The sequence below is a fragment of the Rana temporaria genome, chromosome 2, assembly GCF_905171775.1.
Source record: "Rana temporaria chromosome 2, aRanTem1.1, whole genome shotgun sequence".
NCBI classification, from domain to species: Eukaryota; Metazoa; Chordata; class Amphibia; order Anura; family Ranidae; genus Rana; species Rana temporaria.
Genome location: NC_053490.1, coordinates 220633466 through 220651090, shown reverse-complemented (window position 1 = coordinate 220651090; position 17625 = coordinate 220633466). Strand labels below are relative to the sequence as shown.

The following is a 17625-nucleotide window of genomic DNA, read 5'->3' as shown; positions in this document are numbered from 1 at the left end:
GAACACAGTCTTCTGGGGTCCCCCGGTGGCTCCTCCCCACACCGTATAACTCACTAAAAGAAGCGCTCTCCTGGGGGGGTTACCTTGCGGGCACGCTCCCAAGTCCATCTTTTAGTGTCCAGAGACGCCGAATGTAGGACTCCGCCCCGCCATCATTGGATTCGATTGACAGCAGCGGAAGCCAATAGCTGCGCTGCTATCTATCTATCCAATCAAGAGCCGAGAACCCCAGGGCAGAAGAAGGAGCGCATCTTGGCTGTGGGAAATTCCAGGGCTCAGGCAAGTAAAAACGGGGGGCCTATTTTTTTGTCATACGGTATTTGCGCATCGGTTTATTAAAGGGGTTGTAAACCATCGTGTTTTTTCACCTTAAAAGCATATGATGCATCAAGGTGAAAAACACAAGGGTTTACAACCCCTTTAAAAAAACTAAGCGCAAATACCAGATGATAAAAAAAAATTGCAATACCCACCAATATATTCTCATTATGGGAACTTTTCTTTAAAAAATAAAAAAAATTGTCTGAATTGGTGTGGGTGACAAATGGATGAGGAAGAGAAAAATAGAATTTTTGTACTCACCGTAAAATCCATTTCTCCGAGTTCATGGACGACACAGCAGCCTTTGACCTTAGGGTTATATCCGATTCCTTCCAGGAGAGTTAGGCAGAAAAACAGCACTTTAAAGTGTTAACTTTCCTCAGTGCAGCTCCTCCCAGGGGGCGTGGTTCCCCGGGTATAACCCACACCCTGCTCTAGCAGCCTCAGTTCGTAACAAGCAGTACAAAGGGGTGGGTGCTGTGTCCGTCCATGAACTCAGAGAAATGGATTTTATGGCGAGTACAAAAATCCTATTTTCTCTTCCGTTCATGGACGCACAGCAGCCTTTGACATTTGGGACGTCCCCAAGCAGTGTCAAAAAATTGAGGGGTGGGAAAACAACACAGCAAACCAAACCCTAAACAAAACCGGAGTTACTCAACGGAGGAACTCCAACCTTAAACTGCCGCCTGTAACACCTCATCTTTTCTGATAGAGCATATACACTTACATTTTTAAATTGCTTGAAGTTCACAGTTTTAAGAAGTAACTTCATACACAGAAAGTCAGATACACTCTCTAAAAGGCCATCTGTAGATCTGAATGTGCAGTTCACATTTTTACTGAGAGAATGATGGCACAAAATACCATACATCTTCCCCAGGACCTGCTCTACAAAAAAACATATCTTAAAGTCCAACTTCAGGATGAGCCTGCCATGTAATTTTTTATGCCAAGCAAGTCTTATGAAAAGCAGTTCTATTGGGTGGAGACATTGTTACCCATTTGAAGGCTAAATAATTAGAAAATGATTGGCACATACATAAGTAACCAAAAGATAGGAAGAAAAACAAAAATATATACCTTTTAAGTGCTAGCCTGCTTTCCTTTACATCTCTGGTAGAAAGTGTTACAAGGACAAGGTCTGAAAGTGCAAGCAACAGTTCCTTGTTTATTGTTCTCCAATTGCTTTTAGCTGAAGCTGTGTGAGAGGACAAATATTCCTGGAATACAAAAATAACAAATAAACCAGCTTAAAACCTAAAATCGGCATCAGTACAGAATCCTATTTCTGTCATCTTGCTTTCCAAAGTCATAGGCTGATACCACTTTCAGAAGCTATCCATCCACGGTGCTTAAACCAACCTGGGTTTTGCCTTTGAAGTCATCTTTCCACTCCCCTGTGCTGCATTCAGCTGCTGAGAGTATAGAAATATCCTCAGCTTTGTGGGAGCTATGACACATGTGACAGATTCCCTTGATCCGAGGATGGATTCTGGATAGGCATGGTGGTGTTAGGGGTCCAGTTCTTGTGACAAAAGGTGTTAAGTAGTAAAGGCTATTTTTCCCTAAAATACCTAATAAAAAAGCCTTTTCTCCGTGGTCTTTCATAGCAAGCCACGCGTGCGGGTGTGCCCCCGAGCCAGGCTGTGTGCATCTGTAGATACACACAGCGTGGGTCAGCCTGTTCCCTTTTCACTAGATTTGACCAACAGCAGGAGCCAATGGCTTCCGCTGCTCTTAGTCTGTCCTGTGAGGGAAGGGAGAGACCACCGCTGCAGCACACGTGCACAGTGCTGGATCAAGAGAGGATTTGGGCAAGTATTTGGAAGGGGGACCGAGGACATCAGCTTCAATTGTTGTAGGAGAGCAGGGTCACCCAAGACAGATCCTGGTCTCTACTCATTTGTCTTGCCTAGTTTAAAAAAAAAAAAAAAACCTGACAAATAGACATGGCAGAAATTGATGGCTGCAGAGCTGGACCTGCAAAGCAAATAAGGCATCAAATACCAATCAACATATTCCTTAAAAGGGGGGAACATCCACATTAGGAACTGAAAGTAGGGTTGTCCCGATACCGAGCATTAGCACAAGTACTTGTACTCGTGCAAATGCTCTCGATGCTTCACCCGATACCTGGGATAGAAGAGAGAGGCGGCGTACAACAGGAAGTCAGCGGGCGGGGACAAATCCCTCACTGTACAGAGATGACTACGGTGTGTGCGGTGGAATGAGCTGTCTGCATGTGCGAGGAGACCAAGAGCAGCTCTGTCCCCCACCCCCCTCCCAGCTCATCTCTCACTTCCCTCCTTGCAGTCACGGTCACGCTTGTGAGACATGAACGATGTCTTGAAGAGGGCAGGGCCCGCTGATCTCTGGAAGTCTCTGAGGGGAGGGGGGGGGGGGGCTTTGAGCTAATGGGGGTCTCTAAGAGGGGGCAATAACTGCTGATATAATGTGTGGTAACCAACCATTAGATCAGCAGCACCCCCCTTGGAGACCCCCCCCATCAGCTCACAGCCCACCTTATATCAATGCCCCCCCTTATCAGTGCCACCCATCTCGGTCACACATCAGTGCAGCCCCATAAGTGCCACTTCTCTGTGCCCATCATTGCCGCCTATCTGTGCCCATTATTGCCACACATCAGTGTAGCCTTATAAGTGCACTTCATCTTTGCCATCTTTCAGTGTGTGTGCCAGCTATCCGTGCCACCTATCAGTGCCATCTTTCAGTGCCAGCCATCAGTGCATGCCACCTATCAGTGTTCATCCGTGCTGCATAATCAGTGCTACCCATCAGTGCCACTGCCAGCCATCAGTCAGTGCCACCTTTTAGTGCCCATCAGCCAGTGCCATCTATCAGTGCGTCACATGACATTAAAAATAAGAATCGGTATCGGCGAGTACTTGGAAAAAAAAAGTATCGGTACTTGTACTCGGTCTTAAAAAGTGGTATCGGGACAACCTTAACTGAAAGGTTAACTGAAAACTGAAATGGCAGGATCTACTACAGGAAAAGCACATTTCTTCAAAGTTTTTTTCATAGCATAAATCCTAGCAAAAAGCTTAGGCGGGAGGAGCAAATACCCTCTCTCTACCCATCATCTTCGTTTACATAAGGGCTTCTTTTGGAGAGTTGGGTGTTAGGCAAAGATTACTTTACACCGCGTCAATTAATGCGTCCACAGTAGAGTGCATTTGGCACAAACATATAGCTTATAAGGTCACAATCTATGGTGCAAGGAAAGAAAAATCTGTAATCTAAATAGCGAGACCCTTTCAATGCCCACTACTCCATTTGAATGTAAGTCAACATTAGACAATGGCTTCTCCATCCTTCAATCCCCCCCACCCCATTGTGGCAATCTCATTCAGGTTTGCCTTCACCCTTCCCACCCTAAACGGGCCCTTGATAGACAAAGGGAAATCCCCTCAGCTGTAAGGTCATTGTAAGAGTGACTGCAGTGCCAGAGCGGGGAGAAGGAAAAATGAAAGCAGAGAGATGAGGCTGAATAGAGAGCTTTGCCGCCAAATTACTTTTAAAAATGGTAGGATTAACACATACAGTATGAAGCGTTAAAAACAAAAACACACAAGATATCAAATAAAAAAGGAGGGAAATTAAGAAAGTAAATACCTTTAAAACTTGCACAACACATGAGCACCACTCTAAGTGTGTGCGTAGAACTCTCCTATCTGGCTTCAGACAGTGGATCACAGCTTCATCTAGTCTCTTACTTGACCGGAACAACTCTACAAGTCTAATATTGACAAAAACATCATTGGGCCTTGCAAAGAGTTCGGACTGAATTAAATCGAATAACTGATTCCAGCCTGCTTCACCTTGACAGTTTAAGATCTGCTCCTGGGGAAAAAAAAAAAAAAAAATAGAAATAAATTACAGTCTACATGAGAAGTGAAGACTCCCAAGCGGTACACAACAGGATATACTCTGCAGACCTGCACTGGAAACAAACAGTAACAGATAATTGATCTCAGAGAAGCAATGCTTTTTTTAAACCAACATACCGTACATGATATGAAGAATGCTGCAGGGTTGGAAATCCCATACATTCTGGCAACTTGATAAAACTGGTGAACAAAAATATTCAAAGTAGGATCCACAATTTGCATCATGATAGTAGTGTCTCCTCCCTTGTATATATTAACAGACGTGGATCTATTTTTTTTAGACACATAGAAGCTTAGCTAAAACAGGCCATACCTGCTAGAAGAATAGTGAATACAATAGCATGGGTATATGCCCCATCTAGAAGAGTAGCTAGCTAGATGAGGCATAGAAAGTGCTCACGAGGGGAGGGCGACATGGCAACTTCTGAGACAGGACCAAAAACCACCTCACACAGCAGCCTGCAAAAACATTTCTCAGAGGTGCCATTATCCACCTAGTGTGATCCAAAGTACAGGTTGTTGGCTTGCAAACCCGAGCCATTAATGCTTAAGTACAGATACCTCAGGAGGCACCAACACTCCTGGCAGAAACAGCAGTCATCAGAAAAGGTGAAGCCGTTCCTTTCAAACCATATTCTTGAAAATAAACCGACCAGAGGGAAATGGTAGACATGTTAGCCATGTGACCCTTCTTTGGCCCTTTGGGAAGGACTAATAGAGAGTGATTGCCTGACTGCAAATGTTCATTATATCTACATCCCGATAGCCCAAACCACATTACTAAGCGTGAAAAGCCTTGCTCCCCAGCGACTGAGGTTTAGGACATAAATGCAGAATATCGACTGAGATACTTGAGTCCCAGGATGGGGACCCTGGCCAGTCGATTTTTGGAACTCTAAAAAGAGGTTTAAATAGAAACCATAGTACCTCTTTTCCTCTGGAACCATAACGACCACTTCTGCGAGAACGATGGAGTGCTTGCAAAAGAGCCAACTTCCAGGTGGATTCCAAAAAAATAATTTTTCTACCTACTAAAAGCCCACTTTGGGAAGAGGATTTGGACTCTTAATATGCTGGCTTGAAGACCCAGTATTTCACACGGAATTGGACCCGAGATTTTAACTTAGAAGAAGACAAAGTCTGACAGCAGCAAAGGAATGTCTCATGGAAGTAGAAAGAGCCTCGGATCTTGATTTGTGCATTTGCCTTTTTTGCCCAAATGGTAAAGAAATTCTTATCGCCCAAAATCTTCTGGATAAAACTATCCAGGCCAAGTCCAAACATTCCCTGTGAAAGTGAAAACTTGCCAGCACCTCCGTGCAGGATAAAACTCTGCAGAGCACCCCCTTAAAATAATTAAATAATTAAAATTAATGTCCGCAAGGTAGACAAAATAGTGTAATGATTCTGTTAAAAAACGAGTTAATATCTATTAAATTCCTTCATCTATATCACCTCCGGAGTTCTAGTTTCTGTTCTCTTATTCACTTCCTGGTTTGCATCGCTCGTTCATGTAAGAACTACATTTCCCAGTATGCATTGCGGCACGCCCAGTAATTCACACCTCCTTGAAGTCTCTAACACATAGAGAGCATCCTTAAATTGGAAGGGCTCTCGCGCTATCTGTGCTAAATACTATGGGGGGGGGGGGAGAGCACTGCTGCAGTTACCTGGAACCGGTCCTGGCCAGAAATGTGTGAATGAAATAGATGATGGTGACTGCGCTGTGTGAGGAAGGGTAAAGAGCAGATGCACAAGGAAGTGAGTAGCAAAAACCCACCACTGAGTAATTGCTAGAGACAGTGAGGGTGGGAGGTCTGTGAGTCAGTAATGGTGAGCATAAATTAAAAATTAATCATACACTATTATTAAATTAAATGATGAACATCACAAACATGAGAAGCATGTAAAACCAAACAGCTTAGTTAATGTGAATAGTGCCAAAAAGTTCAAATATATCACAATCCAGATGAGGTCCCAGAAGAGGGAAGATGTGGGACCGTAATAGGTAAAAAAGTCAAATAACAGCTTAGTTGATGTGAATGATGCCAAATAGTTCAAATATAACACAATCCAAATGGAGTCCCAGAAGTCCCAGAAGAGGGAAGATGTGGGACCACAATGAGGTAAAAACGTCAAATAACACAAATAAAGTCTTAAAGTGCACTGTGAACGATAATAGAGACCCAAGGGGGTGCCAAAAAGTTCAAATAAAACACAATCCAAATGGAGTCCCAGAAGAGGGAAGATGTGGGACCGTAATGGGGTAAAAACGTCAAATAACACAAATGAAATCTTAAAGTGCACTGTGAACAATAAGAGGCCCAAGGGGGTATCCCGTGGTTGAAGAGCAGACTTCGGTGCGCACACCTCTAGTGGTATAAAAGGCTCACCTCCAGGCCATAGCACGGACAGCCTAAAACCAATTAAACACTGTATGTTCACAGGCTCAGCAGGGTAGAGGTGACATCAAAATCTCCAAATCAAATGGTCATGTTGAAAGTGAAAGACAAGGCAAATATGGCATAATACTGTGACTGCAGGTGTGGAAGATAATATATCACATGCACGTGCACTCACATGGAGGCCTCTAGCAGCGGGCCTATCTCCTACGAACAGCGAGTTCGTGCGATCCGTCTTGATAGGTGTACTTCCTCTATCTTTCGTTACCACCTAGGCATCCACTGGGTATTGGGTGCTCGGAGGGGTATATAAACAAAAGACAAAAGGAAGGCAATGGTGCAGCTCCGCATAAAAAGGTTTAATAAAAGAAAAGTTAAAAACTCACATTTCCAATGGTGAGATGTTTCCAAACAAAACGAGCGCCGTGCTCCTCCTGTTAGGATGTGTGGGGTCTGGTACTTCCTGTCCCTACGCGTGACGTCATGTCACATGACTTCATCAGGGGATGCGTAATAGGTGTACCAGTGGGTCTTAAATAGGCCATTGAAATGTCTGCTACTAAGGGCATCCGTCGGCCATTTTGTTGGAGCCCAATGTAATGTATGTAACCTCCGCCACATATTCTCTAACATCTACAGATAAGCAGAAGTATGGCTGGCAGACGGGAGATACAGACAGAATGTAAACAGTACTTAAAAACAGCTTAAAAAACAGTGCTTAAAAACAGTAAAAGCAGATAATCAATGATAGAGAGAAACTACCTGTAATGAATCAGGAGACACGGGTGAAGGAGTATATAAAAAAAAATGTATATAAAATATATATATATATATATATAAAATATATATATATATATATATATAAAATATATATATATATATATATAAAATATATATATATATATATATATATATATATATATATATATATATATATATATATATATATATATATATATATATATATATATATATATATATATATATATATATATATATATATATACACACACACACACACACATATATATATATGATGTGTCAAAAAGACCGGAGTTAGGCTTACCGGTAACTCTGTTTCTAGGAGTCTTCCAGGACAGCCTCTTGAGACCTTGGGCTCCTCCCTCCGGGACAGGAAACACGTACACCCTTTTCTTTAAAGGGCGGTCCTCTAGATCTCCTCCTCAGTTTGCCCGAGAAATACCAGAAGATCCTGAAAGACATAGTCTACTAACACATCGTTAGATCATTTTATATCTTCACCACAATTACAGTTCCTTAACAGACACCGGGTGGGAAAAACTCCGGCTGTCCTGGAAGACTCCTAGAAACAGAGTTACCGGTAAGCCTAACTCCGGTCTTTCTCTAGTCGTCTTCCAGGACAGCCTCTTGAGATGACAAGCAAGAACTTACTGGTTTTTAGGGTGGGACTACTGTCTGGAGGACCCTTCGTCCGAAGGCCTGATCCTTGTCTGACAGCAGGTCCAACCGGTAGTGTCTTGCAAAGGTTGAGTAAGATGTCCAGGCTGCTGCCTTACAGATCTCTTCCGGGGACGCTCCTGCTCTTTCTGCCCAGGAAACCGCCACTGCCCGAGTAGAATGTGCTTTAACTGTAGGTGGTTCCCTACCCCCTAACGTATATGCTTCTACAATCAACATCCTGAGCCATCTGGCAATAGAGGATTTTGATGTTCTGTGACCCTTGCGGGCACCTGAGAAGTTAACAAAAAGTGAGTCACATAGTCTAAATTCCTTTGTGACTTCTAAGTAAAATAAAAGACTTCTTTTAACATCCAATAAGGACAAAAATTCCCCTTCATCATTTTCTGAAGAGGAAAGCAAGGTTGGTAGGACAATGTCCTGAGTCCTATGAAAGATAGAGGCTACCTTGGGTAGGAAGCTAGGATCCGTCCTAAGAATTATCCTATCATCAAATACAGATAGGAAGGGTTCCCTAATAGAGAGGGCCTGAAGATCGCTGACTCTCCTGGCTGAGGCTATGGCCACTAGAAAGACTGTCTTAAGGGTAACATGTTTCAGAGAAGACTCTTCCAGCGGTTCAAATGGTTTGTTAGTAAGAGCCTTTAGTACCAAGGACAGATCCCAAGAGGGACAGGCTCTAATCCTAGTTGGATTAGATCTTGTCAGACTTTTGAAAAAGTTTTTGACGAAGCGATCCTGTTGAAGAGGTACATCCAAAAAAATACTCAAGGCAGCCGCCTGTACTTTGAGAGTGCTGACTGATAAGCCTAAGTCCGCACCTGCCTGCAAAAATTCTAGCACTACTGGGATGCCAGAATGATTCATTCCTTGTTGTATCTTCCAGGAATTGAATTTTTTCCACACCTTAGAGTATATTGCTCTAGTTACCGGTTTGCGACACCCTAAGAGAGTCGTGACCACTTTATCTGAAAAACCCCGTGCTTTCAATAGTTGCTCTTCAGAAACCAGGCAGTTAGTTTCAGGTTCTTTATCTGAGGATGAAGGACTGGACCTATAGACAGTAGATCTACTTTCTCTGGAAGTGTCCAAGGTGGATACAGGGCCAGCCTCCACAGGCTGGCGAACCATGGCCTCTTGGGCCAGAAAGGCGTGATCAGAATCAGATCCGCGGGTTCCCTGAGAAATTTTTGGATTACCCTGGGAATCAACCTCACTGGAGGGAATGCGTATGCCAGGCTGAAATGCCAAGGATGTGAAAAGGCATCTATCCCCTTCGCTTTGTCTTGTGGGTGAATGGAAAAAAATGTTGTAACCTTCCTGTTCTCCTCTGCTGCGAACAGGTCCACCTCTGGTAGTCCCCAGAGTGAGACTATCTGGTAGAAAGTCTCCTGGTCTAGAGACCACTCGTCCTGACATACTACCTGTCTGCTGAGGAAATCTGCCAGGGTATTCAGTGAGCCCTTTAGGTGGACAGCTGAAAGGTGTACCAGATTTTTCTCTGCCCAGATCAAGATCTGTGTAGCTGTTGCCTGTAGGGCTGGGCTCCTTGTGCCTCCTTGCTTGTTTATATAAGCTACTGTGGCAGCGTTGTCCGTCCTGATTTGTAGATGCTGACCCACTAGATAGCCGTTCTAAAAGCCATTCAGGGCTTCAAGTGCTAACAGTTCTTTTTGGTTTGATGACCGAAGAACCTCCGAGGACGACCACTGACCCTGGGTCCAAACTTCTCCCAGGTGGGCGCCCCAACCCCCCCTGCTGGCATCGGTGGTCATTACCAGAGCCACTGGCGGATCCCAGAGAAGACCCTTGTCCAGGTTTTCTCTGGCTCTCCACCACCATAGGTTTCTTTGAATGCTCTTTGGGATAGGTATTGTGAGGTCCAAATCCTCCTTCCTGCCACTCCAAAGTTTGAGCATATGTGCCTGGAGAGGACGCGAATGAAATCTGGCCCAGGGTACCGCCGGAAAACAGGCCGACATCAGACCCAGAACTCGCATAACTTGCCTTATGCTGATCTCCTGATTCGTCTGGAGAAAAGCAACCGCCTGATCCAGTTTGAGAATTTTTTCCTTGGGGAGGAAAATCTTCTTTTCTACTGAGGATATTCTGTATCCCAGGTACATCACCTCCTGTGATGGTATCATCTGCGATTTTTCTTCGTTGACCAGCCAACCCAGGGAACGCAGGAAAGACAGGGCTACCTTCAGGTCGCTCTCTAACTGATGACCAGACGGGGCTATGAACAACAGATCGTCTAGGTAAGGCACTATTGTTACTCCTTGGAGTCTCAGTGGTGCCAGGGCTTCTGCTAGGACTTTGGTAAAAATCCTTGGCGAGGAAGACAGGCCAAAGGGGAGGGCCCTGAATTGCAGATGTTTGGTAGCAGAACCCAGTCTTACCGCTAGACGCAGGAATTTTTGGCATTCCTGACGGATCGGAATGTGTAAATATGCGTCCCGTAAGTCCACGGTGGCCATATAACACTTTGGGAAGATCAGACTGGTGACTGAAAATATCGATTCCATTCTGAACCGTTTGTACCGGACCCACTTGTTGAGGGGACGAAGGTTTAAAATCAGTCTGTACTTTCCTGAGGGCTTTTTCACCACGAAGACATGTGAATACACCCCCTGACCTTCCTCCTCCTGGGGAACTTCCAACAGAACCCTCTGATCCAACAGGTCCCCTAAAAGGAGACCCAGGGCCTCTGCCTTCTCCCGGTCTCTGGGAGGTTGAGTGACCAAAAATATTGGGGGAGGGGGAACTGAGAATTCCAGCCTGTAGCCGTTTTCTATGAGGTCGTGTACAAACGGACTGACTGTTAATTCTGTCCATTGTGAGAGGAACTCCCCCAATCTTCCTCCCACAGGGACCTGAGTGTCACTGGGTTTTGGGGGGAACCTGAGGAGGGTTAAACAAGATTCCTCCTCTTCCACGTCCCTTTTGGCCCACCCAATGTTTTTTAGGATGTGAATCCCGGTCTTTCTGGTTTTGCCTAAACCCTCGAAAAAAGCGTTTATTTTCTTTCTTTTTTCTTTCCGGGAAGGCTTTCTTTTTATCTTGTGTCCTTTCTAGTGCCTCCTGGAGACCCGGACCAAATAAGTGATCGCCAGAAAAAGGTAAGCCGCAGAGTTTTAATTTTGATGCGGCGTCACCCGTCCATGTCTTTAACCAGACCGACCTTCTGGCTGCGTTGACCAACGCTGCCGATCTGGCTGCAAGCTTCACCGATTCTGAGGAAGCATCGGCTAGGAAGCCAGCCGCCTTCAAGAGTAACGGGAAGGATTTTAAGATCTGCTGTCTGGATGTACCAGCAGTGATATGCGCTTGGAGTTGATTAAGCCAACACTCCAAGTTCCTGGCTACGCAAGTAGCCGCCAACGCTGGTTTAAGTGCAATAGTGGAAGCATCCCAAGCCCTTTTTAAAATGATGTCACCCCTTTTATCCATCGGATCTTTAAGTGTTCCAAGGTCATCGAAGGCCAGGTCAGTTCTTTTTGATACCCTGGCCAGAGGTGCATCTAGCTTTGGAACTTTGTTCCATGGGAGCGTAGTATCTTCCTCAAAAGGATATCTACGCTTTAGGTTCCCTGCAAAAAAAGGTCTTTTTTCTGGTTGCTCCCACTCCAACAAGATCGTTTCCACCAACGACTTATGAACAGGAAAACACCTGGTCTTTACAGCACTACCTTGATAAAGTTGGTCGTGCTTAGATAGCTGGACCTGTTCCTCTCGGATCTCTAGGGTTTCATATATTGCTTTAAGCAAGTCTCCCACATCTTCTAGAGACAGTCTATATCTAGTCCCCCTGGAAGAGTCTTCTTCTTCTAGCTCAGAGCCAGAAGCTGAATCTACCTGAGAGGAAGCCTGGGACCGAGTGGACCCTCCTGCTTCCTCTTCCTCATGCTCATCCCCTTCGACCGGAGTTGCCAAGGACGGGGCACTAGGGGTCCTATATACCGGGGACGGCATCTGCATCCTATCCATCATTCCCCGGAAAGATTTGAAAGTGGATGCTAGCTCATCCTTTACAGATGATAAGACTTTTTGGCATTCTGCCACAGAGTCATCCTTGACCAGACTGGAGATGCACTCTACACATAGAGGCTTTTTCCAGCTGGAACCCAATTTTTCCCCACATACAGCGCACTTTCTTTTAGGGGCTTGTGCTGGCGTTTTATCCTGAGATTTGACCTAAAATCAAACACAAACACCATGTTTTAGTATAACAGACAATGCCCCCTGACAACCACCCGTGTGTCAGAAAAGGTAAGTGCTGGGGAGCCCTCCACCACAGGCCCTGCCCAGGGAGGGAGAAAAGGTCCTGAGATAATTCAGACCATGTCCCCCAAGGTAAGTGAAGAGTCAGCCTAGCCCCCCTTACCTGGGAGACGCCGGAGCCGGTGGACCCGGAGTCTGTAGCCTGCCTCGCTTCCTCCATCGGTCCTGTGTCCTTAAACAGCCCGGCTGCGTATGGAACACACCGCTCCGTGTGCCTTCTTCCACTGCCGCGCTTAAGTCGAATGGGACTAGGTTTCGACAGCGCCCCTTGATGACGCCGTTCCGGTGACGCACTTCCGCCTTGTGGAACGCATCCGTCCCGCCCCTCAGCGCCGCTCCGGAAGAGGATCTGCAGTGCAGAGCGGCATGGCCAGCCAGCGTCTCTCGCCGCCGCCATAGCTGATGTACCGCGCTGTGTGAGATCAACGCAACAGGTACTGGGTACTGCGGGGGGGATGCCGACATCAAGGGTTCCCACTCTCTCTGAGCTTTAGACAGCAGTGAAAAAAACGGTGACCTTTCTCTTCCTAGCAGGAGCAGAGGGGTACCAGGCAGAGAGGGAATCCAGCATTTTTAAAAGTCCCTTAAAAAACGTGCTCCTTCCCTTCTGGCAGGAAACACAACTGAGGAGGAGATCTAGAGGACCGCCCTTTAAAGAAAAGGGTGTACGTGTTTCCTGTCCCGGAGGGAGGAGCCCAAGGTCTCAAGAGGCTGTCCTGGAAGACGACTAGAGAAAAGGTACTTCTTTGACACATCCTATATATATGTATTTTTATATACATTTTTTTTATATACTCCTTCACTCGTGTCTGATTCATTACAGGTAGTTTCTCTCTACCATTGATTATCTGCCAATTTAATTCCACTCGCTGCTCTACAGCTGCACACATTCAGCTGACTGTGTGCTTATCAGTAATACATCTCTCCATACACCTTGTTATCGTCGTCTCGGCTGGTTAGCTATCCAGCCTATGACTCACACGCCCCCCTCTTCCCCCGCCCCTTTTTATGTATCTCCACATGTCCATTATATCTCCCTTGTTTTAATGTACGTCAGTACTGTTTTTAAGCCTTTTTTGATTAAGAAGCTGCTACATTCTGTCTGTATCTCCCGTCTGCCAGCCATACTTCTGCTTATCTGTAGATGTTAGAGAATATGTGGCGGAGGTTACATACATTACATTGGGCTCCAACAAAATGGCCGACGGATGCCCTTAGTAGCAGACATTTCAATGGCCTATTTAAGACCCACTGGTACACCTATTACTCATCCCCTGATGAAGTCATGTGACATGACGTCACGCGTAGGGACAGGAAGTACCAGACCCCACACATCCTAACAGGAGGAACACGAGCACGGCGCTCGTTTTGTTTGGAAACATCTCACCATTGGAAATGTGAGTTTTTAACTTTTTTTATTAAACCTTTTTATGCGGAGCTGCACCATTGCCTTCCTTTTGTCTTTTGTTTATATACCCCTCCGAGCACCCAATACCCAGTGGATGCCTAGGTGGCAACGAAAGATAGAGGAAGTACACCTATCAAGACGGATCGCACGAACTCGCTGTTCGTAGGAGATAGGCCCGCTGCTAGAGGCCTCCATGTGAGTGCACGTGCATGTGATATATTATCTTCCACACCTGCAGTCACAGTATTATGCCATATTTGCCTTGTCTTTCACTTTCAACATGACCATTTGATTTGGAGATTTTGATGTCACCTCTACCCTGCTGAGCCTGTGAACATACAGTGTGTAAATTGGTTTTAGGCTGTCCGTGCTATGGCCTGGAGGTGAGCCTTTTATACCACTAGAGGTGTGCGCACCGAAGTCTGTTCTTCAACCACGGGATACCCCCTTGGGCCTCTTATTGTTCACAGTGCACTTTAAGATTCCATTTGTGTTATTTGACGTTTTTACCCCATTACGGTCCCACATCTTCCCTCTTCTGGGACTCCATTTGGATTGTGTTTTATTTGAACTTTTTGGCACCCCCTTGGGTCTCTATTATCGTTCACAGTGCACTTTAAGACTTTATTTGTGTTATTTGACGTTTTTACCTCATTGTGGTCCCACATCTTCCCTCTTCTGGGACCTCATCTGGATTGTGATATAGAGAGCATCCTGCCGCACAGATGTAGTTCCCAGGAGGGGGCGAGCACGTTACTGACCACCGCAGTAAAGCCTCCCTTCACGGTGGTCAGTAAAATTAGACAAGCAGGAAGTGAACAGAAAGAAGAAATAGAGCAACTTCTGAGCAACAACGAACAATGAGGAAGTGAAAAGAGGAACGTCTGCAGGTAAAGGATGCTTATTATGAAAAAAAAATTTTCCTTTACAACCCCTTTGAGCCAGAAAAAAAAAAACTGAACACATGAAACAGTCCCAGACATGCAGACGCTTTGCGCCAACCTTTAGACTCCAGCAGAAGCCAGCAATTAAATCGACAACTGTCTCTGTGAAGAGAAAAGAAACGAGGGAGCTCTGTGTTCTATTTTGATGCAAACAGGTCCACTTGTGGATGGCCCCAGGTCTTGGTGATCAATGCAAAAAAAAAAAAAAAAAAAAAAAAAAAAAAATCTGGATTCAAGCTCCGCGCCGCTTCCTAAATCTGTTGCCTGCTCAAAAAGTCTGCCACTCTGTTTAGTGTGCCTTTGAGATGGGCCGCTGACAAGGAAAGCAAATTCTTTTCTGCCCACATCAGAATTACTGCTAACAGTACCTGAAGAGCTTTGCTTCTCGTGCCAACCCATCCCCCCCCCCGCTTGTTCAGGTAGGCCACGGTGGTGACGTTGTCCGATACAATCTGCACATGGGACCCCTGAAGGTTTAGAGAGAAGGCAGCCAATGCTAAGGTGACTGCCTTTAACTACCTCCAATTTGAGGACTTCACTGCCACGGGTTCGGGGCCAGATTCTGATCCAAGTGGGCCCCCCCATTCCCTGGCGTCTCATCACTATTTTTTTTAAAGGCAGGACCATAGTGAGACCTTTAAAAAAATTGACAGATTCCTACACCGCGCCTGACCACGGTGGGGATCTTTACCTTTGTGTTTAAGGTTTCTGGCCTATAGACCCATACCTTTAGGAGGAACCTCTGGAGTGGCCTGAAAAGTAGTCTCACCCCTTGAAGGGACCTTAACTATTCCAGCCAAAGGCCAACACAACTTTCCTGACTTGTCTGTAGCATGTCCTGGATCTTGTTTTTCGTCTCTTCTGGAAGGAAGATTCTTTGCTCTACTGAGCTTATATTGTACCCCAGAAATTGTACCTGCTGAACCAGATTGAAGTTTGATTTCTGAAGGTTCACAATTCAACCTAAAGCCTCCAAATGACTGCAGGCTTTGGCCAGGTGCTATTGCAATTTTCCCTTGGAAGGTGCAAAGAAAAGGAGGTCGTCCAGATACGGAACCACTGCAATTTCCTGAAGGCAAAGAGGGGCGCGGGGGGGGGGGGTTCACACTAGTGCAAAATTGCACAAAGGCCTTTTGAATCTACTTTAAACGCTGACCCCAGCCATTAGCAAAGGAATGATTACAGTCGTTGGAGGAGTCAGCTGCTTCCCAATGCTTCTGACCAGCTGCCCAACGCTATTAATGCTGCCGCTGTCCCCAGTGCAATGTTGACATTACCACGAAAGGAGCAAGATAGCTGCCAGATACCCCTAGCCCTGCTTGTGACAATATCATACCACATGTGCACCGGGCCACAGGGAAAGCAGAGGCAAGAGAACAACTCCTGCAACAGAACCCAGAATTTCCCCAGCCGCCTCTCGCCACTACAGCGTAGCGCTTAGGGAGGCCCAGGAGCCAGAAAATAGTGCCAGAAATAAATTAAAGGATTTTGATGCTTTTATATAAAGATTTTACAAACAAAAGTTTTCCCCATAGCTTACTTTTAGTCTGTAGATAACAGGACTTCCAGGGAAAAGCTTAGCTGCTTTTTCCAACCAGTATTCTGCTCTACCATCCGTGTCATCACTAGTGCATATCAATTCAGCAATCCTAAGAACAAGATCCTTCTGAGTAGGGTTCAGTTCCAAAGAACGCTGAAATCAGAAGAAAAATAATGCATTATATAAAACTTATTGTGTAAAAAAAAAAAAAAAAAAAAAAAGTGTGTAATATATATATATATATATTAAAAATTATCAAATAAACGTGAACGGTTGTTCAGAGTGATAAAAACAGCGCTATGAACAGACAAACTCTGTTCAAAATGAATATCCTGAATGAGTGATGGTGAGGAAGGTGATCAATCAATGGTATATAAGCACCTAATACCAAACAAAAATTAATTTGTGAATGCACCATGAAATGTGGATAAGTCACCCAAATAGGAGGGTATAAGCTTACCACTGCAAATCTATAAATGATTTGCTTACAAACCATCAAATGATCCAGGTACTGCACGGGTTAAACCAACTCAGGCGGGGGTACATGAAAAGCAAAGAAACACAGAAATCATAGTGTAATGTGACTGAACAGTATCCCCAGCAAGGTGTGGAAAAAAACCCCCTAGTTAATGCCCGTACAGTGTTGAAATTAGTGAATGCACATAAATGAAATGGTTTCACCGGTATACTCCTGCCCACAGGGGCCGCGCGAGTGCTGCTGATGAGCTGGTCTCGTTCTCTCACTGTGGTTGGCGGGTGGTGGAGCGCGGTGGAACGCACTGTAGACTTCCGTGTAGCGTCTGTCTGTAGCCACGCCCTGACGCGTTTCGTCACTTCCGACTTCGACTGAGGGCGTGGCTACGTGACGCCTTCATTATCTCTTTATACCCCAGCATCTGACGGCTATTGGTTGTGTCCTTACCGCCCACCGGATATAATTGGTGCTAGTAGATCCGGACATTGAGATGGACATCAGCCGGGATGTGTAATGGGTTTTAAAAGAGTAAAAATTTAGGAAATCTAAACTGCACTTTAATGTGGCCCAATAAGACCAAAGTATGGTGGAAACACATATTCCTCGTTTTGTAACAGATTATGCGCCATTGGTAAATGGTACATGCGGGTGAAAGTGTATTCTCACGGATGAATATTATCACTGAAAATCACAAGAGCTGGTCTAGGGGGGCTGGACCTTGCTACAGCGTCGCCGAACACAGACCCGGAACACCGGCTCTGTAACACACAGCCTGCATCTCCGTGACACACGGAGGAGGAGGAGAGAGGGAGGGGAAAGCTGTAGCCTCCGCTCAAAATGGCCCCAGTTCAGTCCAGTCACTCTGTGTCCTCCAGCTGATCGCTTCAGCAGGCTTCT

General features: G+C 45.4%; 1 protein-coding gene across 1 annotated transcript in view; it reads right to left on the bottom strand.

Moving 5' to 3' along the window:
- The window catches only part of LOC120926499 (E3 SUMO-protein ligase RanBP2-like), a 153456-nt gene that overhangs the window by 125892 nt on the left and 9939 nt on the right, over window positions 1–17625 (bottom strand). Inside the window, exons 4-6 of the mRNA XM_040336469.1 lie at window positions 16254–16406; window positions 3961–4188; window positions 1405–1544 (exon numbers count right to left, since the gene is read on the bottom strand). Of these exons, the coding sequence (XP_040192403.1) occupies window positions 1405–1544; window positions 3961–4188; window positions 16254–16406 (521 nt within the window). The remainder of the gene's footprint in view (window positions 1–1404; window positions 1545–3960; window positions 4189–16253; window positions 16407–17625) is intronic.